The sequence below is a fragment of the Lissotriton helveticus genome, chromosome 2_1 (assembly GCF_964261635.1).
Source record: "Lissotriton helveticus chromosome 2_1, aLisHel1.1, whole genome shotgun sequence".
NCBI classification, from domain to species: Eukaryota; Metazoa; Chordata; class Amphibia; order Caudata; family Salamandridae; genus Lissotriton; species Lissotriton helveticus.
Genome location: NC_136059.1, coordinates 1,702,394,942 through 1,702,421,391, shown reverse-complemented (window position 1 = coordinate 1,702,421,391; position 26,450 = coordinate 1,702,394,942). Strand labels below are relative to the sequence as shown.

The window sequence follows — 26,450 nt, the reverse complement described above, 5'->3', positions numbered from 1 at the left end:
CGCTCTCCTGGGCCTGCAACAGTGCACATAGTGGGAAGAAGTGCAAGGTCTCCTCCCCCAGGATGGGCAGGGGAAGCTTGAAAGGCATGCCGCCTTTGTGAGCTTCTCCAGGGCACTTGCTGTACTCAGCAACTGGCCCCCACCGGTTTGGACCCCCACTCTGGCAGGAAGACAGGCGGGAAAAACAAAGGAAAGAAAGGGGGTGTGCCAGCCTCTGCCAACCCCACCCCTCAGGTGGGGGAGGCTAGGAAAAGCACAACTCCGGGCGCTCGCCATTCTGAGAATGGGGAGCCCTGCCCAATCAGAGCTAGGCTCCTACCCCCACTCCCACTGGAGAGTGGCAGGATAGCGGGTGTACTCGCCACAGGACAGGGACCCATTGGTCCCTGCCCTTGCCCTACCTGTAACGCACCTACAATTAGTATTTAGGGGCACCCTGAACGAATAGTTTCTTACCTGTCGGTGTAGTTTTGCAGCTTGAAGATCTTTCTGGATTCACTATGCTGTGCATATTCCGCAATCTGGTGGTTGGGTCCGGAATCGTAGTCTTTTTTCTCTTTTTTTTGTCGTAGCCCAGGTGGGCGTCGACGTCCCACCATTTGGTGTACCTTCGGTGACGTCGGCATGCTTCCGGCGGAAGCTACCACCCTTGGGCGCCATCTTCGGATTCTTTTTTCTGTCTTTTTCTTTTCTGACTTTGTAGTGAAACCATGGCTATGTTTGTTAATCGTTTTTTCAACGTAATTCTTTTCACGTATCTTTTCACGTATCTTGTAAGCTTCAACTTGCTTTCTTTTCTATGTGTTTCCGCCCTCTTCTCCAGCCTCATCTTTCTAGCGGAGGCGGGTGGGTTCGCTAGTGAATCCAGAAAGATCTTCAAGCTGCAAAACTACACCGACAGGTAAGAAACTATTCATTTTGCAGCGTGAATCTTTCTGGATTCACTATGCTGTGCATAGATTTTGTAGCGGTTTTCGTTACTTTTGTGGCGGTTGGGTGGAAGATGAGCATTGGTTGTTGAATATATGTTGAAGCACCTTTTGTCCTACTTGTGGTTCTTTGTTCATTTGTACATCCACACAATAGGGCTTAGTGAAAGTGTGCACTGAAGCCCATGTTGCCGCCAGGCATATGTCCTGAATTGGTGTGTTGGCCAGAAAGGCAATTGTTGCTCCTTTCTTCCTGGTGGAGTGGGCCTGTGCCCCTCCTGTTAGCTCCTGGCCAGCTGGTTTGTGGCAGAATTGTATTGTCTGTGCGAACCATCGAGCTATGGTGTTTTTAGTCACTGGTTTGCCCATGTAACCGTTTGCGAAGGATACGAAGAACTGTTTTGTTTTCCTGTGTTCCTTCGTCCTTTCGATGTAGTGCATCACAGCCCTTCTTGCGTCTAGGGTGTGGAGCGACCTCTCAGCGCTTGTAGTGGGGTTTTGGAAGAAGCTCGGGATCTGAACACTCTGATTCATGTGGAACCTTGACACCACCTTTGGCATGAAGTGTGGGTCTGTTCTCATCACGACCCTGTCACTGTATCTGGATGTAGGGTTCCTGCAGTGTGAGTGCCTGCAGTTCGCTCACCCTTCGTAGCGAGGTGATTGCTACCAGAAAGGCCGTCTTCATAGTTAACATTTGCAATGATGCTTTGTGGATGGGTTCGAAAGGTGCTTTCATGAGCTCCGTCAGTACCATATTTAGGTTCCAGGCCGGTGGCGGCATTCTCTTTGGCGGCGCTATTCTTTTAGCCCCTTCTAGGAATCTTTTTACGACTTGGGATGTAAAGAAGCTTCTCCCTGTTTCTCCTCTTGTGTATGCCACAATCGCTGCCAGGTGCACCCTCAGCGAGGATGAGCTTAGCTTAGCCTTAATTAGGTGCGTGAGGTACCTTAGCACCGTGGATTCCTTGGTCAGTTTCCTATGGAGTTGTTTCTTGCAACACCATTGAATGAATCTTTTCCATTTTTCCCCATAGCACTTGCGTGTGCTGGGCCTTCTTGCCTCTCGCAGCACCCGCAGGGTGCTCTCTGGTAGTTTTAGGTGTGCGAACTCTAAGTCCTAAGGAGCCAGGCTGAGAGGTTGAGGCTCTCCGGCTCTGGGTGTAGAACTTCTCCGTTTTGCATGGAGAGTAGGTCTCTTCTTTTTGAGAACTTGTGGGGTGGCCCCTGCCCCATCTCCATTATCTGAGAATACCAGGTCTGTCTGGCCCATTGTGGTGCCACATGGATGAGCGTCATGTTGCTCTTCATGCATTTGTTGAGAACCCTGGGGATCAGTGGTATCGGGGGAAAAGCGTAGGCAAATGTTTTTGACCAGCTTATCCGTAGGGCATTCCCCTGGGACAGTGCCTCTGGTTGCCTGGATGCAAAGTATTGGCATTTTGCATTCCGGTGTGTTGCAAACAGGTCTATTGTTGGCGTGCCCCATTTCCTGAATAGTCTCTCTGTTTCCTGACTGTTGAGTTCCCACTCGTGGGACGCTGAAGTCTGCCTGCTGAGCCAATCCGCTTCTACATTGTCCTTCCCTGGCAGGTGTATGGCTAGCAGGTCTATTTTTAGTGGTATAGCCCATTTCCAGATTTCCTGTGCCAAGCTTGACAGAGGGAACGATTGAGTTCCCCCCAGTTTGTTTATGTAAAACATCGTTGTGGTGTTGTCTGTTTGTATTAGCACCTTCTGGTTGTACAGGTGTTTCTGAAAAGCCTTGAGGGCTAGCAACACAGTTTTCAGTTCCAGGTAATTGATGTGTCTGACTGCATCTGTAGGGCTCCACAGACCCCTCACTCCGAGCCTGTTCATGTGTGCGCCCCACCCCTTCTGGGATGCGTCTGTGGTGATGGTCACTGTTGGGTCCGGTGGTGTTAGAGGTTTACAACAACAAGAGTACCAGAGGGTCAAGGTAGTGACAAGGGATACTCGGATAATGGCTGAGAATTAGTACCACTAGCTATATCACAACTCTTCTTTATAGGATAAAAGTGAGCCAATCAAGTGTATGGTCTTGAACACCCATCAGTCACCACTCGGAACCGCCCTTCATCATTTGGGGTTCTGGGGACACGCACACCAAACTGCCTGATCTCAACCAGAAAAGAGCCTAATAGATGATAAACTGTCCCTCCTGTGGGCAGCGTGGGGTCACCTTTTGTCAGGAATAGTTGGATATATATATATATATATATATATATATATATATATATATATATATATATATATATATATATATATATATATAGTGGCGTGGCTGATGGGGTAACAGAAAAATGTGCAGTGCAGAGAAAATGTGATACCAAAAATTAAGAAAAAAGTAGATAAAATTGGTTTAGGAAGCAAAAAACTAATTTAATTGGATATAGCTTCCAATGCCAACATTAAAAATAGCCAAGACAGAGAAAATGTATAAACTGTCTAGTAGTGGAACGTGGTCAACATGTTTCAGCAAAAAGCGGCCATGTGGCCTTGCTTTCTTCAGGACCTTGTCAAAACGACTACTGCTACTGCAAACAGAACCAAAGTGTAAACAAATAAAAAGAAATAGTGTTGTAAAAAGTTGAAACAACTCAGATACTGGTATACAAGTCACCTGGACCTCCTAGATGTACTCTTCCGTATCTCCTTACAGATTCGGTTGTTCACTGAAAGAGTCAAAAGAATAGCATGAGTACATCACACACAACCTGTCTCTAAACATCCTTGTCCACATTATCATGAGTAAACTTCATCATTAATGAGGCCTGTAAAGAAAATAAGGCCGATTGCACTGTATTGTTCCGGGAGGTGCTTAAGCAATTGTCCCATCTCATCCCAGTGCTGGTATTGATGTCTATTCAGGAGGGCGTTGGAGTTCGCCATCCGCCAGTGCGTTGCGGCGTTCCTCTCAATTTTTCTGCCAGTTAGATCCATCCTCCTGCTTTTCTTGTCAGGTGGAGGTCCAGACGTTGTTGGGACGTTTGCCCTTTTCCTGGCCGTTGCAGCGATTATTGAATCTGCTGTGACGGATCCCTTGATGTAAGCTGGGTCTTGGGAGGAGAATGTGTACTTCTCCGTCCTCGGCGTTACTGATCTGCATGTAGCCGGGTCCTTGAAGGCTACCTTCCACTGGTCTGTGATACTCTTGAGCATGGGCAAGAACTGGCTTCTTGTCTGTATGGGGAGCACTGTCTCGAGCAGGAAGTCTGCTTTTGGCTTCTCCTCTTCCAGCTTAACTCCATAAGCTGCTGCCGCCTTCCTGACCACCTCATTGTATGCCCCAATGTCATCCGGTGGCGAAGGCCTCGAGGGGTATGTTTCCACCGCCTCCTCCGGGTTTTCGGCCTCGATGTCCTGCCATTCCTGGTCTTAGGCCGTCAAGGAGCCTGAGCCGTAGCTTGACTGCTGCTCCCCGTAATCCCCTTCTGTGTAGTAGAGGTCTTCCTCCTCTTCGTGCTCCGAGGGTTCCGGGGTTTTCGGCGTCTCTTCGACGTCGAACTCCTCGAGCTCCTGTACCTCAGCGGCGGTCGGTGCCGGCTTCGAGGGGATCTTGTAACTTCTCATTTTTTTTTTATCGAAGTCTTTCTTTCTCTGAAGGATGTTCTCCATTTCGGCCTCGAGCCTTCTTCTCTTTCTCTGCATCTCTGCAGCCTGCTCGTCGTCGAGCGTTTCGGCCGCTCTTTTCGGCGGCGTCGAAACTTTCTTCGGCTCATTTTCTTTCGAAGTCGAAGGCCCTTTTTCGGGGGCTTGCTTCGATGACCTTTGCTTTTCGCTGGTCTTCGGCCTCCGGGAGTCCTTCTCGGAGGATCCGCTGGGCTCTTTTTTGGAGGATGCAGCTTTGGTCGTCGATTTGTTCGGCGCCGGTGCTCCTTTCGAGGCTCTGGGCTCAGACTTTCGGGAGTCTGCCTTTGGCTTTCGAGGCCCTGTGGGAGTTTTCGGGGTTGTAGACTCTACCTTGTCAGGCGTTTTCTTATCGGTCTCAGCGACCGTGAAGTCATCTGGGCCTTCGGCAATGTTGTCCTCGTCGTCGGTGGAGAGGCCAAGTTCATAAAGCGTCAGGGCTTGGCCCTTGCCCTGCATCGTGTGGTGAGCTGTCCTCTGTCTCTCTCCAACTCGGCGTGTCTTCGGCTTGAAGATGGAGCAGGCGTTGCAGTCTCTGCTCTGGTGGTCGATTGGCAGGCAGAGGTTGCAGACCGGGTGCTGGTCCTTCTGTGCGAACTTGTGGTGGCAGTTCTTGCAGAATTTAAAGGGCGTCTTGTACATCCCTGCGCTCAGGGGGGCCCCTGTGTGCGCATTCCTCCAAGGACGTTGAAGATTTCGAAGTTCTCTCCTTTCTTAGTCGTCTCTTCTCCAATGGTCCTCTTCTCCCGATCTTCTCAGGTCTTCACCGTTGAAGAGATGCTGTATTTCCTCCTTCTCTCCTCCAAAACTTCTGGAGCTTCACGCGACGATCCAGACCCAACGGCGGAAAAAAGAATCTGAAGATGGCGCCCAAGGGTGGTAGCTTCTGCCGGAAGCATGCCAACGTCACCGAAGGTACACCAAATGGTGGGACGTCGACGCCCACCTGGGCTACGACAAAAAAAAAAAAAAAAAAAAGAGAAAAAAAGACTACGATTCCGGACCCAACCACCAGATTGCGGAATATGCACAGCATAGTGAATGCAGGAAGATTCACGCTGCAAAACCTTCCTTCCCCAGATCCCGATTCCGAAACAAGAACAAGAAGAAAGAAGACCTGCCGTGCAGGTGCTAACAAGAGGATGACACCAACTAAGTTGGCCCCAGCCCTACCGGCCTGTTGATCCTTGAACCTGCTCCTGCTAAAACCCGGCGTCTCCTCTGGTCAGCAACCTCGAAAACCAGGAGGACCTGACTTCCTTGCTCATCTAAAGACTGGGACTCCCATGAGCAGTGGTTCTGCTCAAACAGCAACAACCCCTGGTGCCAGCCAGGAACCGCGAATCCAGCACACTCTGCACCCGCCGAGCCCGGCCTGTGCCTGAGTGAACAAAGACCACGAGGACGTCCCCCAAGCGATTGTGACCATGAATCCAGTGCCCAAGGTCCCTCCTCGATGCACCTGACACCTGCAGCCTCACAACAAGGGACCCCTCCAACCGCGACCAGCTGAGGGCAAGATTTCCAGACGTCAAAAGACACCCCTGCACCCGGCACCCCACGGCCCCCTGTGCCCAATTCCTGGGTGTCTACATATCCTCCAACATCCCAACTTACCTCTCGAAGTGATGGTCGCACCTGAAGAATCTGTCCCTGAGCCTGCAGCCTTTGTTCAACTTCCAGCTTTCCCATTGAATAACAATGGGCACCCGAAGGCCCAAAAGCACCCTGCACCCAGCCGCCCGAGTGCCACTGGGAGTGCAGCATCTATCCTACTCTACTTCCCCACGTGCCCTGTGTAAGTGACCAGGAGCTCAGCTCCCACAGCACCGTGGCCTGCCTGCTAGCAGCCACCAACCAAAGGATAACATTGGGCCTACTCACTCTGCACCGCTGAAGATGTAACAACTGTACTTACCTGACCCTAGGAGGCCCCAAGAGTCTATCCCCAGAACCTTAACTCTGCCAGCCGAGTACTTACCCAAAGACCAATAACTTGATTTTCTCCATAGGGTAACATTGGCTGGTTTCACTTGGAAATTCTTGGAAGCGTCGAATTTTGCAACTTTAAAATATTCCTTAAAAATCAGCCGATCAAAGAAAACGAAATTACTCACCTGCTACCAGGAGAGATCCAAGTGCTGTATCCTTGAGCCCAGCACTGAACCGGAAAAGTAATTGTAACTGTAACTTACCTTTAACTTGATTTTCCTCAATAGAAATTTTGGTGAAAACCAAGCAATGTAATCCTTTGAAGTGTCGATTTTCAAAACATACAAATATTCCTTAAAAATCGCCTATGTAACAAAAACAAGTAAGAAAAGCATTTGTAAAGTGATTTTATTGCAAATACTTAAAACTTCCCATTGACCTCAATGTATTTTGTGCTGAACTTGTGTTGCATATTGCAACAACTGTATCTATTGCATTTAAAAGTCAACTGCTTTTTGAAAGCATTCAATTGCAACATCTGATTCTGAGAAAGTATTTATGGTACCTACTTGTGGTTCTAAAATAAACAACTATATATTTTTATATACAAAACAATTGGCCTAGAGTTCAGTTCTTGAGTGTGTGAGACCATTTGCTGACTGAGTGTGTACAACAATTGCTTTACACTGTTCTCTGATACTGCCTTACTGCTCGACCAAGCTACCATTTTAGAGAGTAAGGTTATGTAGGGAGGTAGATCCCGGACTATGGTTGCCCCCAACTTTTTGCCTGGTGTTTTGCTGGTTTTCTGACTTAGTTGACCTGGGGCCCTGCTATTCAGGACCCCAGACCTACTGCTCTCTCTGTAAAATGGATTCCATGTACCTTAGGTACATATCTAATTGGATACTGAGTCACCTTATCAGTCCCTGTACAGTGTACCTTAGGTACCCAGGGCATAGGTGTACCCAGGGCCTACCAGGGGCTGCAGCATGTATTATGCCACCCCTGGCTGGCCATCCAAATCTGACACAACTGGCTGCACGACAGCTGGGGCAAGGTGGTGTAATCACCCTTTGCTTTAGATATAGTATACCTATATCTAACCCTAAAATGGGCACACAGATCTCCTATCAGTCACTCCTATGGCAGGCCTTGACAATCCTGAAGGCAGAGTGCTTGGAATCGTGTGAGATGGTGCTCTGGCATGAGCTGAGCCTGTCTGCGGCTTTCGGGATCCATCCCGTAGCCGTTTCCATGATATCGCATACCATATACTCTTAAGTGCATTATAATCCTCGCGGTTATATGCCAACTCTGGTATCGCTTTATCAAAACATGTCGAGTAAGGTGTCATACGAATTGGAATACTAACCCCTCGCCAATTCTGGCGACGGGGTTAGCATTCCACCCTTCTAGAGGGACACGACATGTTGGTAACCTGTAACCCCGGTTAAAGTCAGACATAGCCTCAGCTCCACAAGATGGATGCTGCCACCGAGACGCAAGTCTGCCCCCCTGCTGCTGGGAGTCCTCCCAGCACAGGAGGCAAGGACAAAGGGTTTCCTGCCAGGGGCGGTGCCAGCACCGTCCCAGACAGGATTTTGTGTATTCTAGGTAGGCAGGGCTTTTGAGGAAGGTGACTGCAAGTGGCACCCCGGTGCTCACTGTGCATAGGCCGGCTTGAACCAGTTCCAGGGGCACTCCAGCCCCTGATCTGGGGAAAGCCCGCCAAAGGAGAGGGGTGTATCCACCCCCCTCCTAGTCCCACCCATAGGGCAGGACTTAGTCGCGTGCCAGCCCCTTTTTGCAGGATAAAGGTAGGAGCAGGCCCCCTTCCAAATTAGATCATCTTTGAATCCTGAACCAACTTTCCACGAAAGGATCTCAAGACTCTTCTCAAGATTTCTCCCTTGTGACTAAGGAGTAGTCACCCTGCAGCAGCAGGCACCAACCAAGCATCGCGGTCTGCTGTAAGTCTCTCCTCCGGATCAAGACTGCCCAGCACGACGAGAACCGGCTTCCCTGGCACCTCTGACCTCAACCTGCATCATCAGCCCAGCTGTGATCCGTGGGTGTGACGAGACCTCGAGGGACCGGCCATCTTTAAAGACTGCACGACGCTTGTCCAGCACGACCACCGAGTGACCCTCGACTGAGTGCTTTGGGGTAAGAGAAGCCCCGACCCTGAGCAGCTCCAGCACCGAAGTTCAGCCCCCCTGCATCCACGAGATCTGCGTGGGGCCCTTCTGCTCTTTGCTGCTCACCGCGTTGTCCAGGTCGCTTGCCCGTTGGCTAGTGGCCCTCTCACGACGCTTCACGACGACAAACACCGCTGGTCTGGTTGCTCCAGACTAGCCCTTGCTCCCCTCCAAAAGAGGAGCACACTGGACCCTCCTGGTCCACTCCAGACTCCATTTTAAGTCCACCGCGTGGGCTTGCATTTGCCAAGACTTGTTGCCCCAATCCTGGGTCCAGCGGCGTCGACAGCAGAGACCTTCGTGGGACAGCTCGCACCTCCATCCTGGTCGCCGACAACGCCTCCTGGTCCGAGAGACTGCAGAGCCCACTCACCTGGTCGAGGTGACTTCGTCCGGTGCCATACTGGTGCCCACCTAAATCACTGGCTAGTGATTCAGAACTTGGTCCCCTCTGCTTACAGGTTTTCTTCTTCCCTGATCCAAGCTTGGATCACCACGAACTTCTTCACTGGCCGCCTGCCAGCAACTTCTTTCTTCAGGCTCCTGGTTCTTCAACGAGGGTTTCCGACGCAACTTGAACCCTATGCAGACGCATGCCCCTGGGCTAGGTAAACTGAGTACTCCGGTGCTCCAGCATAGTCCAACACCCTAAGTGTTCGGATCCACTCTTGTTTTCGACCCACCTAGTCGGGTTCGCCCGAGAACAGTAACTTTGTGATTGCTAGTATCCATAGACTTGTTCCCGCATTACGCGTGAGAGTTCCCACTCTGCACACGGCGTCCCTAGGCCTCCTGCTTCTAATCCAAGGGTTCAGCATTGTAGGCCTAGCGTTTCTACAGTCTAGAAAAGTATTACTTACCTGCTAGTAACTTCGCATTCCACTTCTTGTGTATATGGTTTTTCGTGCCCCTCGGGCATTTGTGTAAATTGTGCGACTTTCAGTAATTCTTTAAGAGTTTTGTTGTGTGCTTAGCTCCCTGTCTCATAAAGAGCCAGGTAGTCCTGTTATAAATAAATATACTTTATTTTTGATAACAACTTGTGTGGTGTCCTTTCACTTGGTGTTCAAGGGGTAATGTGATGGTAAAACAGCTGGCTTAACACTCCCTCTAGAGTCTTAGCCTTAGACTGCTCGTATCCATGCTACTAGGATAGCTGGTCTATCAGGTTGACTTACAACCAATCATCAATAAGGGTTGTCTGGACTGATACATAGTGATCACTAGAATAGTGAGCACTGCATATCAGGCCAACTTCTCACAGGTTATATCTATCTTTAGGCTCTGCCAAACCTCTGGGGACTGTGCACACTGTACCTTACTTTGGTCCAGTATATACACTTTCTGACAGTGGGGAAGGGTAAATCTGAGTGGGCGGATTGTATGGTGTAGATTCAAGAAGGGTAGTTGGCGGGATAGATTGGAGAGAGGTAGATTGGGATGGAGTGAGGCAGAGTGGAGTAGATTGGAGTGGGACATATTGGAGTAAGTGGGGTTGAGTTGGGTACATTCGAGGCGGATAGATTGGGTGGATTATGGTAGGATTGACTGGAGTGAAGTAGCGTACAGTGGGGTAGGGTAGAGCGGTTTGGGGTAGAGTGGGTTGGGGTAGAGTTGGACGGGGTAGAGTTGGACAGGGTAGAGTGGGTTGGGGTAGATGGAGTGGAAAAGATTGAAGTGGGGCAGATTGGTTCGGGTGGGGTAGATAGGAGTGGAGTAAATAGGAGTGGAGTAGATTGGGGTGGAGTAGATTGGGGTGGAGTGGAGTAGATTTGAGTGGGTAGATTGGAAGAGGTAGATTGGAGTAGTGTAGTTTGGGGTGGGGTAGGGTAGATTGGAGTGAGCTGGAGTAGGAGGGACTGGGTTGAAGTGGGATATATTGAAGTGATTGGATTGGAGTGGGGTAGATTGGAGTGGGTGAGGTAGATTACAGCAGAGTGAGGTGATTCGGGATTGATTATAGCAGGGTAGATAGAAGTGAATGGTTTGGAGAGGAGTGTGGTACACTGGAGTGGGATAGATTTAAGGGAAGTGGAGGGGTTTAGATTTGGGTAGAGTGCAGTGGGGTATATTTGAGCGGAGGGGTAGGTAGAGTGGATTAGAGTGTGGAAGATTGGAGGAATGGTGTAGACTGAGTTGGGTAGATAGCGGTGGAGTGGGGTAGACCGGAGGAGAGTTGGATACATTGCACTGGAGTTTGGAGTGGGGTTCATTGGAATGCAGTGGGGTAAATTCGCCTGAGTTAGATTGGAGTGGGTTAGATTGGGGTACATTAGAGTGGGCTGGAGTAGGGTGGGGTAAAGTGGATTGAAGTGGGGTAGACTGGGGTGGTGTGAGGTAGACTGGGGTGGTTTGGGGTAGACTGGGGTGGTGTGGGGTAGACTGGGGTGGTGTGGGGTGGGTAAATTGGGGTGGGGTACTCTAGAGTGGGGTAGATTGAAGTGGGGTAGATTGGATTGAAATGGATTGGGTAGATTGGAGTGGGGAAGACTGGAGTGGTGTTTGGAGTTGGGTAGATATTGGTTAGATTGGGGTAGACTGGAATGGAATGTGTTAGAAGTAGATTGGATTGAGAAGGGGTAAACTGGATTGGAGTGGGGTGGGGTAAAGTGGAGTGTTGTGTAGTGGAGTCGAGTCGAGTCGGGTGAAATGGTGTAGATTGGAGAGAAGTAGACTGTAGCAAGAGTGGGGTGTGTAGAAAAGTCAGCCCATATCGCACCCGATGCCCAGGCCGTTGGTGCAGGACGACTCTTCGTTTGCATCTTGAATAGCTACCAAATAAAGAGACGGGCACTGGAAGTAGGAAAACAAGAACAGGGTTTATTACTCATGAGGAGAGCCTGTCCTTTGGGACACTCGCATAGTGTCTTCGGGAGGTGCTCTAACAAGTTTCTCTGAGGCTTCGTCTTTTATACACAGGTTTGTGGCACACAGGCATCCTTTATTACAATCAACACTTTGTATAGTATGGAGGTATTCCAACACGTGGCTACAGTAGGGCCCTTATCCTCCATGCAATAGGAGGGGGCTGTCAGGCGGCTGAGTGTTCTGCTGATTCCATTGGATTGTGTGTGCCTGATCGAATCTCAGGGGGTGGGGTGGCCATGATCAATAGTAGCTTCTTCCAGGAGAGACGAGTGCATAAAGTAGTGGGCAATAAACTGTATCCTCAGGCTAAGGGATGACCAGTGGTCAGGGCTGACATTCAGGCTCAGAGGAAGAGGTCATCAAAGGAGGGGTATTCATGGAGGGACAGGAGGTGTTGGTCAGGCGCGGGGTGCGATTCTGAGGGACAGAGTCATGCGGGAGGGGTGGGCTCATGACTCGCGCATGTGGGAGAGGGGGCAGCCAGGGTGCATGGGGGGAAGCTTGCAGGGTCAAGGAAGGGGCGCTGGCGATCGACCGCAAACTGAGAGACCATGGTGCCTAAAGTGGCTGTCGTGTACGTGTGTGCATGGGTCTATGCTAGTGGGACAACACAGTCAGAGTTTTAGTGATATCCATTCTGTTTACACCAAGGGGTACTGTGAACACAAATGAACGCCGCTTATGTACATACACATTGCTATTTTTAACAGGTGGGGTAAACTGGAGTGGAGTGGAGTGGAGTCGAGTCGAGTCGAGTCGGGTGAAATGGTGTAGTTTTGGAGAGAAGTAGACTGTAGCAAAGTGGGGTGGGGTACATTGGAGTGGAGAGGGATACACAATTTGAGTTACAAGCCACACAAAGTCAATGGTAAGCAACGGGCGGTAAGCATTCCTAGGTCAACTTTCTGAAAGTCCCTAAGATGTCTTTAGCAAACTTCAATCTAAAAATGGAAGAACAGCACTCTTTGCTTTTGAGGCGAAAAAAAACACAGGTGCCACAAGTCATTTCGATCCAAACCCTGATTTCTCCCTGGAAAGCTGCTTACACCACTGCTTCCAAGTCCAAAACACTGACATGCAAGTACAGGTTGCCAAAGAAGCAAACCTGTATGTATGTATGTATGTAAGGAACACTTCTATAGCGCTTCTTTCACTCCAAGGAGTATCTTGGCGCTCAATCCAACCTAGTTGAAGGGGTTGGAGGGAAAAGAAATGACTTGCATACTGCACTACATATTACACCAACTCCCAACACGCCGCATCAGATAGAGAAAAAATCCAGGTTTTTAATGCTTTCCTGAAGGGTGTTTCTTGGGAGAATTCTCGTAGATAGGGCGGGAGCTTATTCCAGGCCTTGGAACCCAGTACAAAAAGTGATTTACCACCCTTTGTAACCAGCTTGAATCGGGGAATTGTAAGTAGATTCTGACTGGCAGACCTCAAACAGCGTGTCGGGTGATATCTTTTAAAGCCATTGCACAGGTATTTTGGACCCTGCTGATGGAATGCCCTGTAAGTAATTATGAGAATCTTAAACAGAATTCTTTTGCCTATTGGTAGCCAATGAAGTATTTTGAGTGCTGCCGAGGCTGAAGATCTGCGAGGCCAACGTAATACAAGACGGGCGGCTGCATGTTGGACCATTTGTAACCTATGGAGAACGATTTTGTTAGCTCCAGCATATAAACCGTTACAATACAAACCTATCAAATGCACTCAAGTATCCATAAGTGTCTCCCAGCAGCGGCAGCCGGGGATGAGTAATGCTATTCTGCACGTTTATCTATTATTGTTTTTTATCCTAACTTTATCTTTGACCAAGAGCAGATGCTCTCAGGAGTCAGTTCCTGTGACCACTGTTAGTACTAAAACCCTAAACAAGTCCTCTTCTGGATTCAAACATTGGGGAACAGTAAAATACACAAGGCTACTATGAATAAGAGGCAGAACACTTTCCTCTTTAATGGAAACTATAACGTCTGATAAAAAAAGGAATCATTTTCTGAAATGCAACTCATTCTTGAGGGAGCTTTGTCCCCAGCAAAGTGATGATTTGCATTTTTAGCCATCAAAATATATGGTCCTGGGAAACATCTTAAGGTATGTAAAGAGCGGAGGAAGACATCTGCTTCTTAATTCTTTTTTGGAGAGCATCCAATAACATAAGGTTCTTGTGTTCAAGACCAATTGTGTTCTCGATATTTGTCACACTCTTGTTGCAAAGAATGTTGCAACTGAGATTACAAAGACAATTTCTGTTGGCTGTGCTATGAGGACGTTTGGCCGTAGGCTAAAGTCTCTCCTACTGTATACGAAAGGGTGGGAAATGCTGCAATTAACGTTAGCTGCATGGATCTAGCAAATAGCAGATTCATCAAGTGGATTTGAACTCTAAACCCATTCTCTCTTTCACCAAGCTTTTATGTCATTGATACTCAAATATTGATTCGGAGGGCCTCATGCGGCGCTCTTGACCTTAACATGTGGCCCCCTGGTCAACAGCGGCACTGAGCTAACAAGTATTGGCAAATTTAACTAACTGACAATTAGAAACTTTTTCACCACTAAGTTTAGACATGCGCCAAGTTTGAGTCGCTATAGGTGACCAACTTCAGTAGGGAGCCAGTCAGGGAGACCAGCAAGTTAATCAGAAACAGGTAACTCAGAAGGGGAAGCAGTTCTCAGTCAGTTTCAGGCGCTTTTATCGTTTGCAGGGCTTTCCTATGGCAGTGGTCTCGATGCAAGGAATGAAAGATGCTTAAGATGCTCAAAGGATGCTGTGGATGCAACGCGATCAACAGGGGTCTTGATTGGACTACTCCTCAGTTCACACAGGGGTTGAGGCGGTCCTAGTCACAGGCTTAACATCCCTCAAAGTCCTCTCAGTGCGGTCAGAAATCCAGTCCCCACTGGATTACTAGTCACCCAGTATCACTGTCATGGGCCAATCCTCCCTGGGTCGATAACTCTTTCCTCTGGTGATTCCAGCTGCACTCAGACGATACCCCCGCACTCCGCGAACTCTGGCTAAACGTTGCGCATCTGGTCTTAGTCCCTGGCGCTGCACGGTGACGTGTTGAAGATTTGTGGCTACCAACTTGCCCCAGCAGGTTTCTCAGCTAGTTTGTCCCCTGTGCTGTGAACAGGACGACAGTTCACCAACCCTTGGTGTGTTTTGGCTTTGGCTGGGCTCTGCAGATGACTTCTCCTCAAGCAGGCCTCAGCCAGCACAGTTACTCTCTTTTGCTAGCCACCAGGTTGAGCAGGTGCAGTTCACTCCAGTGCCGGGTTCACAGTGCAGTAGGGCAGTCCTAATTTGGTCCTTCTTCCAGTCCAGATCCAAGTTCACGGTGCCACGAGTTCCCTACTTATTATCAGAAAACGCCCTCTGGGTAGGATACAGTTGGTAGCCAATGGGCTACCAGGTTCCCTCCCACCGGAGGACCACTTTCTGTGAAGTATGGCATCTGGACTTCTCAGACTGCACCAGTCTGCCCACTTCCAAGATGGCAGGAACCATTTTCTGGAGTGTGGAGCTTCCTAGCTAACCCGGAGGTGTGGCACGAAGAGTACTACATGCCCCCGATAACTGATTTATCCTCGCCTGTCGCTAGTGCCAGCCTGTCTGTCTGTCTGTGTGCCTGAACATTGGAGCAGCCCTCTCCTAAATGATAACCCTTTGCACTTCACAGAAGGCTTCTCCTCTGAAGCTCGGCATTTGGGCCAACACAAGTGTGGATTCCTGCAGGACGGAGGTGACACCTCCTTCCGTAGCAGGCTCCTAGTATGTCCTTTCCTGGGAGTCATTTGCATGCCTTCACAGAAGGTCAGAAAGCTGTCTCAGCAACAGAACCCCGTGTGCAGCCAGTATGGTCACAGGTGACTAATGGCAATGAAGGGGCAATTTTGCTAAAGCTCCCCATTGCAACTTGGTATATTAATTTCGACCTGATAATCAACTTGTGCTTAATGCAACAAGCTGCTTGATACCAAAGATGCACAGCTGAGGGGATTGCATGCAACTCTGCACTTGTTAATTGGGAGACCAGGATTTCCCGCAGTAAAAACAGCAGCTCCACATTTTTACTATGAGTTTATATAAAATGACATGTTTTGCCCATGGAATATGTAGCATCCTACCTTAGGACTTGATAGGCCTGAACCAAGGGTGAATTGTACATATACCAGGGGGAAGTCTGGCATTTTGCCATTGCTTTAAATGGTAAAGTCAGGCCAGTAGTTAAAACTGCTCTTACAGCCTGCAAATGGCGGGTTGAGAGTCTTGTTTTACTAGTATCCCAGGATGACACAACCAGTGAAGCAATCCCAGTGGTGTGGGATGGTAGGGGCAGGGGGCTCTAACTTACATGTCATTGGTACCATTTACTAGAGACATTCAGGTTTCTTAGCTGAGCCAATTGGGTAAAAGCCAATTCAACATACCAGTTTAAAGGTAGGGGCACAGCCACTGAGGTCTGGCTAGCAGGCCTCGGTGCACTCTTGAGAGTTTAATAAACCAACAGCAGCAGTCCAAACTTGGGAGGGTAACCATATAAAAATAGTTATTTCTTTACCTGGCCACTGGTGTCCAAAGAGGGATTTGTTTTCTCAATTGACAAACCATAAATTATAAAATGTATATCTCAAGCTCCTCTAGCATAGAACCAGTTTGAAAATCATTCTATTCAACTAGGTTGAACATAATGTCCAACAAACCCGGTCAAGTCATGTAAAGTCAGTCTCCATGCTGCAACTGCAGAAAGCAATTAGACATGCTTCAAATGGCAATGCCCACTTTCTCTAAATCCTTGTGTGAGATAAGATTAGGCAGTGATTTGGAGCATTGCAATGGAATCATGGAAGATTATACACACCATTCCTACCTACGACTCTCTAAGGTAATCAACATATATGGTGATGAACCCAGAACCTGTCCTAGCTGTGACTCGCTGACTGCAAACTTCTTTCAGACGGTCTGGACGTGCCCACGGTTGTGGACCTACTAGACCAGTGTAACATCAGTTAAAACAAACTTGTGATGGAGAGATAGAATGCACGTCCCAGGTGTTGCTTCTCATAAGCTTTCCTAGACCTGAACCAAATAAAGTTGACAAAAGCGTTTTTGACTTAGAATTGAGCTTAGCTAAAAGATTGGTGGTTATATGTTGAAAAGCTGCAACAAGACCAATATTCGGCTTATTGTTGAGGGATGTAGCACAGTGGGCTCATGCCTTGAAATAAGAAGCCCTACATAGAGAAGAGGCAGATAGAATACATCGCTTTCTATTAGGCAACATCTGATCTGAAGCGATATAAGCGCTCAATAAAACTGAAGGCTAAAATTGTGCCTTGACTGGCGAATGCCACTGAAAGGACATGGGGGACTGGAGAACTTGCTTGGATTTCCTTCACCTCCCCCTGCCCCATACCTTCCCCCTTTTTTAGGTCTCGGCCTGCGTAGGCTGCGCTTGCTCAGTCTCCCCAGCGAGATCTTATGTTTTTCAGAGTGGGGCTTGAACCCGCCCCTCTTCTCCATTGGCTGGCTTCCTAAAACGGAGGCAAGCCATTGGAGGAGAGGGACGTCTAAGCCCTGTCTTTTTGGGATTCGGGGTGTGTTTTTTAGTTTCTTTTTCTCCTCTTCCCATTGGCTGGAATTTTACATTCCAGCCAATGGGAAGAGGAGAGAAAGAAAAACACGCCCTCGAATCCTAAAATGACGGGGCTTTTCTCCGAGGCATTTCTGCTTCACCTCGGAGAAACATGGAGGTGTGGCGCTTCCTGCTGTGAGTGCTACACCTCTCGCTATTTTTGTGAAGGGACGCGACCCCCCCTCCTCACGCCAGCACGTATGTGCCCCTCACTCTGTGGGTGCATGGTCACCTGCACCAATGATAACTGTGCTAGAAACTCGGTGCAAGCAGAGCCTACATACAATGCTTCTGTCCTTTCACTCCATAGAGAGCCTTGTTTCTAATTGTCCGAGGGGTGGTGGGGGCGGTTTAGGGTACTCCCATCGCCGGGGCCCGCAGCGGCAGCAGCTTTAGGACCGAATTTCCTCTGAGTCTGTGTAGGGCGGGACGCCGTCGCCAGGCCCTGCCCCGGTGCAGGGACCGCTTGGGAAAGAGGACGAACACCAGACTCCAGAGCAGGCGGACAAGCAAATAGCGGACCCCGAGGGCTGGGGACACCCGCAGGCTGACAGTTACCTCACCACTCCCGCCAGCGTCTCCGAACCCGCCTCCGGCCTAGGGCGGAGGACGCAAAAACAAGGAGTGGTACCCCGCCGGAGCCCCGAGAGGAGACAGCAGCCACCCGAGGTCTGAGCTGACCAGAGACTGCTGGGTAAGGGCTTAGCGACCACCCCCTCAGACACTGGTATTTGAAATAACGCTGTGTGTTTTGGGTTTGTGTTACCTCGGGCTCTCTGCTGTGTTTGGAAGTTCCTTTGCGGGTCTGGCTGTGGCCCGCTTGGTTTGACCTCGAGCCGCCTCACACTCAGAGCTCAGCCAGATGTGAATGTGGGTGACTTTGTTAGGATCGGTTCTTCGTTCCAGCCTCGTGAACGCAGCCTTCCTCCCATGTGTGCCCTGCGGTCACACTAGTATGAACTTGTTCTGCCCGGGGGCACGCTAACTTACAACTGCTTGTTGGCTCTTCCTCTAACAGTAGATACATATTGTAATTAAAAGAGCAGGCTGTGGCTTCCTGAGCCCCGCAGCCCCCTTCAGCATATCCGGTCCCATGTCCTGCGTTGTTTCCCTGGTTGACTAATGAGGGTCATTTTCGACCTCTGGTCTCTTGTTGTAGTGCTTAAAAAAACTTTTACTCACGGTCTTTCAACTGAACGTTGGAAATGTGTTCCGGTTTGTCTAAATGTCCTATTTGAATTGACCTCGTGCAGGGAAGTTTTTCAGAGATATTTTGCCATCCTGTCGTGAGGAAATTAATTACAGTGTGTGCCAGGGTCGTTGTTGGCGATTTAAAAGCAAGCGATGAGGAAAAGGGGCTGGACTAATAGGGGAGGGTACTGGGGCATTTTGCAGAGGAACATAGGAAGGGGAAGAAAGTATAACGTTTAGTTATGTCTAGAGATACTACAGTATGATAGTAGGATACAGACAGTGGAAGAGGTGTTAGTTATAAGCATGGCCACCGGAATTATGCAGCAGGAGAGTTTGTGCCAGTTTTTTCTTGCCTCTGTTCCCTGGGTGTGCCAGTTTTTTCTTGCCTCTGTTCCCTGGTTGTGCCCATTTTTTCTTGCCTCTGTTCCCTGGTTGTGATCGCTTGTCTTGCCTCTGCCCCCAGGTTGTGATCGCTTTTCTTGCCTCTGCCCCCTGGTTGTGATCGCTTTTCTTGCCTCTGCCCCATGTTTGTGCTTGCCTTTCTTTGCCTCTGCCCCATGTTTGTGCTCACTTTTCTTGCCTCTGTTCCCTGGCTGTGCTCGCTTTTCTTGCCTCTGTTCCCTGGTTGTGCTCGCTTTTCTTGCCTCTGACCCCTGGTTGTGCTCGCTTTTCTTGCCTCTGTTCCCTAGCTGTGCTCGCTTTTATTGCCTCTGCCCCTGTTTGTGCTCGCTTTTCTTTCCTCTGCCCCCTGTTTGTGATCGCTTTTCTTGCCTCTGTTCCATGGTTGTGCTTGCTTTTCTTGCCTCTCTTCCCTGGTTGTGATCGGCTTTTCTTGCCTCTTTCCCGCCCCCTGGTTGTGCTCGTTTTTTCTTGCCTCTGCCCCCTGGTTGTGCTAGTTTCTTCTTCTGGTTACCAGTCCCTTTGACTAGAAACAGGTTTTAAATGAATGTACGGTCTAATAATCAAATTATTAAGCCATTGCTGACTACCCTAAGGGTACTCTGATGCACAAATATTTGTGCTGATGTACAATTTGGTCTGAAATGCAGTTAACTGACTGAAAAACGTTTCAGTTTGAGCATAGCGTCACTCTGTTTTTTGTATGGATATTTACCTTACATGATGTGTAACTTACATATTCCGATAAAGAATCAAAGTGCATGTATTCTGATGGCATACGGTTGGCCTATGCATCAATAATTGAAAAAGTATTTGAAAGCAAAATTCAAAGGATCATGGAAACCACACAAAGGTATAGTTCAAAAAATCTCACAAAAATGTTTAACTGGTTTCATAGAGCAAAACACAGAAAGATTGCATTAGAGTATAGTGTATGGACTACAGTGCATACAGATCATGGTTACAAAGTAAAATGCATACAATAGAAGAGAGGCATAAAAAGTACATGACTGGTCCAACATTTATAGATTTTGCACTTCGCAATAATAATAATTCTGGCCTTCTGTGGGTTTTCAAAAAGTTACGAGACTTGTGAACAAAGTGTTCATGAGTCTTCGACTTAAGAAGGCCTTTAACTGATATATGTTCTATTTTTGGGAGCCAATAATGATTTTATGTACTTACTGAACTGCCAGGATGCCTCTTCTAAAGTTTATCAGAAGGAGCTGGAACGCCTGCTAAAGAAGGTATTAAATGGGGCAGCAAACAAAGCTGCTTAATGGGTAGGCAGTGAAATTCCTCACTTCCTACTCTGACTTTACCACGGATTAGGATTTCTGAATTATGTAAAACATGTATCAGATATAATAACACTTATCACCTGCTATCTGTTGATGTTGGACTAACTGTGGAGGGAGGCTTTGCAGTTTCTTCTGCAGGTGTTTCTTCTTTGGGCTTTTGGGTGGCTGTGACCGGTTCTGATGTCACTGGAACAGAGGCTGCAGCAGTAGGAGCAGATGTGGTAATTGAAACAGGAGCAGGTGTGGTGATGGGAGTAGGCAAAGGTGTTGGAGCTACAGCTGCAGCTGTGGTGGTGGTGGTGGAGGTGATGGTGGTAGAAGCAGCACTGGACGAAGAAGTCAGTGTTGGTGCGGTTACTGGAGCAGAACAGGCCGCAGCCTTCGGCTAAAGAAAAAGAGAACAAAAGCTTAATTAAATAATTGGGAAAAAATGTAGGCTTCACTATGCATTCCTCTGCAAAAGAGGCAGGAGAGCCACAGGATACATCATTCAATAATTTGTCTAACCTTTTTGAGCAGAGACCAAAGCTGCATTAATGCGGCACCTTGAGAAATATGCAAAGAACACACCAAACCCAATTTAATGTAGAGGAGAATCACTGAGTCCCAATCAGCACATACACGTTGGAGACACACAAATACTAGTACCAACTATTTAGCCAGTTGAGAACTTCCCAACATGGTAGAAGTTCTTGATCTATTCAACATTACATTGGACTCCAATTGCAGGATCCCACGTTCACTTGTAAACAGGTCATGAGCTTATTTACACTCAATTACGCTACCTACCCTCACTCACATCCTCCAATAGAGCAGATGAAGATGAATCCATAACAGTGGCAGAAATCATTTCACTCAAACATGTGAAACGAGGCAAGGCCCGATCCTTTAATAGTCACCGCCACATTTTAATAAGTACCACGACACTCTAAGTCCTCTACAAGCTAAGGCCTACAATGGCATGAACCACCTTTCCATGATTTTTCTCCAGTAATGGTCAAAGCGAACCATCATCATAAAGCCTCACAAGGATCCAGGTAAGTGCAAGCAATACAGACCAACATCTCTGCTAAACATGGATACCAAAATAATGGCCAGGGCCCTTGCAAACAGATTGGAATCTTCCCTACCATATTTGATACATGCCAATTAAACTGGCTTTATCTCATACAGGTTCACAGATGACAGCATCAAAAGAGTATTAAATATAATAGACTTAGGAGGGAAGTGCCACAAAGACGTCGTTCTGCGGTTCCTGGACAAGGAGAAAGCCTTTTAACGGGTAGACTGGGGTATGATGGAGACTCTTCTCTAAGGGGGCTCTGGTGCATGCTTTTGGGGTTGGATTGACGCAATATATAGGATACACCATGGGCCAGACTGCATGTGAATGGCACCAAATAGCCAGAGATCGCAATTCGGAGAGCCCCTCCCTCCACATGCTTTTTCCATTAATGGGGATTTTGAGCAGTTATGACCATCAGATGCAGCATGACATCTCACCAAGGCATGAGCAGCCTTGATTGAAGCTGCTGTAATGGAACCAACTCTATGGCACTAATTTTCTATGCACCAACCGTCCCTATTGGGGGTGCACCAGAAGGCATTATTGGGTTTTTTGATCTGCACTAGGCCGCAGACACTATGACAGAACAGGGACCCTGAAAAAATCCCGACCTGCCTTATAGGCCAGCCTAACCGGATTCTCCTTCTCAACTTTTACAAAAAAGGAACAACATCTTACAATCTGGCTGGCGTCCTCGTTTCACCTAGTAGCTTACCGTGGCTGCTCCTTGAAGTCGTATGAAGCATCCTTGCTCCTTTCATTAACACATGGAAACCTGTCATATAATCAGGTGGTGAATTTGGTTGGCCTGTTGATTTACCACTCTCCTTTGGTATAATATAAATAATCAACCCATTCATCATTACCCCCATCAGGTAGTTCACCTTCTTCCTCTAATTCGGAGTAAACCAAATCTGAAGAATCCTCTTTTCCCACATCCTTTGAAGTAGACGGGATCAATGTTTGTTTTGGACGGGATCAAAGATTGTTTGAATGTCGATGCAGACTCGTCTGCGGGAGGTAAAGGGTGTGAAGGTGGTGCAGGTAATGCTGCTAGTGGAGGGAGGCAGTGCTGGAGGCGAAGCTGACATTCCAGTAGGCTATTGAGAAAGGAGTAAGTCTTTGAAAGGATGGAAGGTTGTGAAAAATGCACAAGGTACTTACAACGCTTCTGAATGTAAGTAGTCACAACGTGGTGCACAGGGCGGATATTGATCAGCTATTAATATCTAAGGCTGGTAGTCATACTCCTGCTAAGCCTCGTGATCGTTCAATGCACCTCCCTCAAACTCCAGGAAGTACTTGACATCCAACTGCATACGTCTACAAGCAGACTCAAACATCTTGGTCACTGAGTTGTACTAATTCAGAATTGAAGATCTGTGAGGGACGGCTTGCAGTCACTTGAATTGGCGAAAAGGTGACTGTAATGGGGGAAAAAACGGTCACGGACAGGGTCAACATTAGGAGTACAGATATTCTAGGTGTCTACGACTGTTGAGACGTAAAAGGTGCTATTGTCGGTAATGAGGGCCTGCTAGTCAGTGATTTTTTTTATTCAGTCGGTGACTATGGGATGGAGGTCACCGGCGGATGGTGGAAATCAGTGAGGACACACGAGGAGGAGGAATTTCACATTGATTTTCAGTCTCATTCTGCTTGGAGGTCTTTTCTGGAAAAATTCCATTCTTTGTGTGAGAAGGTGGCTATAGGCGCTTCAGAAGTTAGGTCCAGCTCTGGGAAATCCAGGAGGCAGCTTTTGCGCAGTTTTCGTGGCAGTGCTTGGGTAGGTACTTTAAACCAAATCACCCCCGATAAGGCAGCATCCACCTCAAATGGAAAGTATTTTTTCTAGGAAATACCCACAATTTTACTCTCAAAACAACTTGCGGTTAAATGAAAGATGAAGAGGGAACTGCATAAGTTCCAGGGTAGACCAAAAAAGTTTCAGAATAAGGTCAATATAAATGTTAGAGTATAGCTTTTAACAGAGACACTCGCACATGACGTGCGGTAAAAATATGAGCTGTGGCGACCTGTACGGGCAGTAGGAGAGCTAGCACTTTCACTTCATTGGCGAACATTTGGGTTGCATCAAATTAGGTGGATTTGCAACTAAAGCACTGTTTTTGGGAGTCTATGGCCATTTAACATGGTTTACTGCTATTTAATGTAGGATTCCCAGCTTGATGACAGGAAACAATTCAAGCATGTGAATATGAGAGCCAATGTTGGATAAAGGCAAAGATCCTTGGTAGGGAAGCGGGGTGAACAAGCAGCACTGACAACTATTCAAATTCTATAAAGCACCTTCGCTTCTTCCCAAATCGCAAACATTTTTCATCATGTAATACTCAGTTTGCAGCTTGAGAATCATATGCGGTGCACCCTTCTATCAGCTAGTGTAAGATTCTAATATTTGGTTTTTTCAAACACTTGTTTTGGGATTCAAGTATGAAGCAAAAGGTTTGTGATCATGTCCCTGAAACAGACAATGCATCAGGACAAAGACTCCACTTCAGATCGATTTTTCAACAATCAAGCCTTGTGCAGTTCCGAAGCTCATGTTGACACTGTGCACCAAAAATATTTCTACACTGAAGATTAAACTTGTAAGTGCCCTCTTCATTATGAGACTGAGCCCACTCCTACTATGAATTTTGACATGAGTGAGGAACCTGTCTTGTGATGAACCAAGCAACCATTGGCCTTTGGATGGGTGATGGTGCAGTGTCATAGTAGTAAAAAGGAAAAACAAGCATTTGCAATGCAATAGGTCTCGCATTACTGATAAATTTGCAATATTGGCGTTGCAAATAATAATGCAACGCCAATAGCTCATACTTTCAGTAATGCGAGACCTAGTGCATTGCAGATCCTTGAGTACTGAGCCAGGAACCAGCATTGTATGTCTTGGTGCAGTAACGCAAGCTGCTCCTAGAGGTCCCTAGTGAGCAAGGCACCAGCACTGCATGTCTTGGTGCAGTTCCGCAAGCTGCTCATAGAGGTCCCTAGTGAGCAAGGCAAAAGGACTGCATGACTACAAAGTTGGAGTTATTGGAATTATAAAAGTCAAATGTTTTTACCTAGTCATGTTGCAGGGTACCTCTGTCACATACGGTACTGCACCCTACAAAAGATATGGAAAATCCACCCTACCCATAATGCATTGCATACAAGACAGTACTACAGGCACATTCAAAATAGCTACGTCCATATATACATTTAGTAGCTTTGAAACTAACAAAAGAATTATTACATCCATTTCAGATTAGGTTGTACTCTGTGTGGAGCTGATGGAGGGACATTTAGACGGTCTCATATAAATATGCGATGTTCTAGTGAGTGAAGTAACCACTGTCAGCCTAGCTTAGGACCAAGTGAGTGTCCTACCTGAAGCCATTTAAGAAAATAGTGCTTTGAGGCTGTAATTAAAACCTAGGGAGTAACAACACATGTAACAGAGTGTGTCCTCATGGGAGGTTACAAGAAGAGACAAGGCAGTACTAAGGAGGGACTACTAAGCCTACTGAACAATGAAAAGCCACCATTTAGAAAGGACAGGAGCCAATTAAAAAGATGGGCGGAGCTTTATACCATATCCTGAATACTGCATGTCACAAAGAGACAGCGCAAGCTCTGTCAATGTGAGACCTAAAAACTGTGTATTCCAATATTGACCAAACGCAAAAAGTAAATCAATCCCCTCTTAGGGAATGGGACGTTTATTCCTTTTGAGGTGTTGTTCCTAATATTCATTTCCCTGGGGTATGTTTGTGATACAGGTTTTCTAGCCAAGATGTTAGAGTATTCTGGCTCGCCTCTCATATGTTGTAATTTATGCAACATAAATTGGACTATCGAAATCATGGAATTAACATTCGATGCTACACAGCATTCTGAATCAAGGTATAGTCGAAGAAACAAAGGAAGTTTAGTTAAGGAGGACGTGTTTTTAGGTCAAATAAAATATTTGTTTTATGTTATGCCCTAGTCTAGTGGTAATGCTAAATCTCCTTGGTCTCATATTTCCTAGAAAACTACAAAGAAAATAATTATTCCTCATACAAAGCCTTTCGCAGCAAAATAAAAGACTGCTCCCACCAGTAAGTGCTCTATTCCTTAAGGGGAAAACAGGACTTTATGCAACCTTCTCAGGGCATGTTTAAAAAAAGAATATGGAAGACCAGATTACATGGGAGTAAAAAGAACGGCCCAGCATTATCCATGTCAACGTAAAGTAGCTGTGCCTATTCCCTAGACGTGAAGATGGCTCTGAGCCCAGAGAGGTGGGATTTCGAGAATATCCACAGTACCCAGGACACAGGCTCCAACTTAAAAAGTAAAAAACTCCATGCCAGCAGACAAAAAGGGGTGGTGATGGACGGAGCATCTGAACCAATCAAACACTCACACCCAGTCAACAGATCTGGGTTTAATCCATCACAGTTCTTTAGCCCACTCTGAAACCACAGTTCAGACAAGGCCATATGCAAATCAGTCTGACCCTGTGCCTCATGGGAACAGTCCAGCTCGAACTGCCAAGCCATGCCTTCCCTGGACCGGAAACAAGCTTCCGAGGACCGGTTTTTGGCATTTCAGCCGTCTTCAGCCCGGCTTGCTTGAATCCAGTGGCAAAGTGAGCAAGGGACTCACGTCTGAGCATACCCTGCCAACTTATGGCAGTCAAAGTGGTACAAAAGGGGGTGGTGATGGACGGAGCATCTGAACCAATCAAACACTCACACCCAGTCAACAGATCTGGGTTTAATCCATCACCGTTCTTTAGCCCACTGTGCCACCCCAGTTCAGACATGGCCATATGCAAATCAGTCTGACCCTGTGCCATGTTGGCAGGGTATGCTCAGACGTGAGTCCCTTGCTCACTTAGCCCCTGGATTCAAGCAAGCCGGACTTAAGACGGCTGAAATGCCAAAAACCGGTCCTCGGAAGCTTGTTTCCGGTCCAGGGAAGGCATGGCTTGGTAGTTCGGGCTGGAATGTTCCCATGAGGCACAGGGTCAGACTGATTTGCATATGGCCATGTCTGAACTGGAGTGGCAGAGTGGGCTAAAGAACGGTGATGGATTAAACCCAGATCGGCTGACTGCGTGTGAGTGTTTGATTGGTTCAGATGCTCCGTCCATCACCATCCCCTTTTGTACCACTTTGTTCGCCATACGTTGGCAGGGTATGCTCAGACGTGAGTCCCTTGCTCACTTTGCCACTGGATTCAAATAAGCCGGGCTGAAGACGGCTGAA

At 47.6% G+C, this 26,450-nt stretch overlaps 1 protein-coding gene across 2 annotated transcripts in view; it reads right to left on the bottom strand.

Annotated features, from left to right (window-relative positions):
• The window catches only part of RAD23B (RAD23 nucleotide excision repair protein B), a 355,852-nt gene that overhangs the window by 162,601 nt on the left and 166,801 nt on the right, over positions 1-26,450 (bottom strand). For both annotated transcript variants that reach the window (XM_078676661.1, XM_078676659.1), the window contains exon 4: positions 20,204-20,508. In XM_078676661.1, the coding sequence (XP_078532787.1) occupies positions 20,204-20,508 (305 nt within the window). The remainder of the gene's footprint in view (positions 1-20,203; positions 20,509-26,450) is intronic.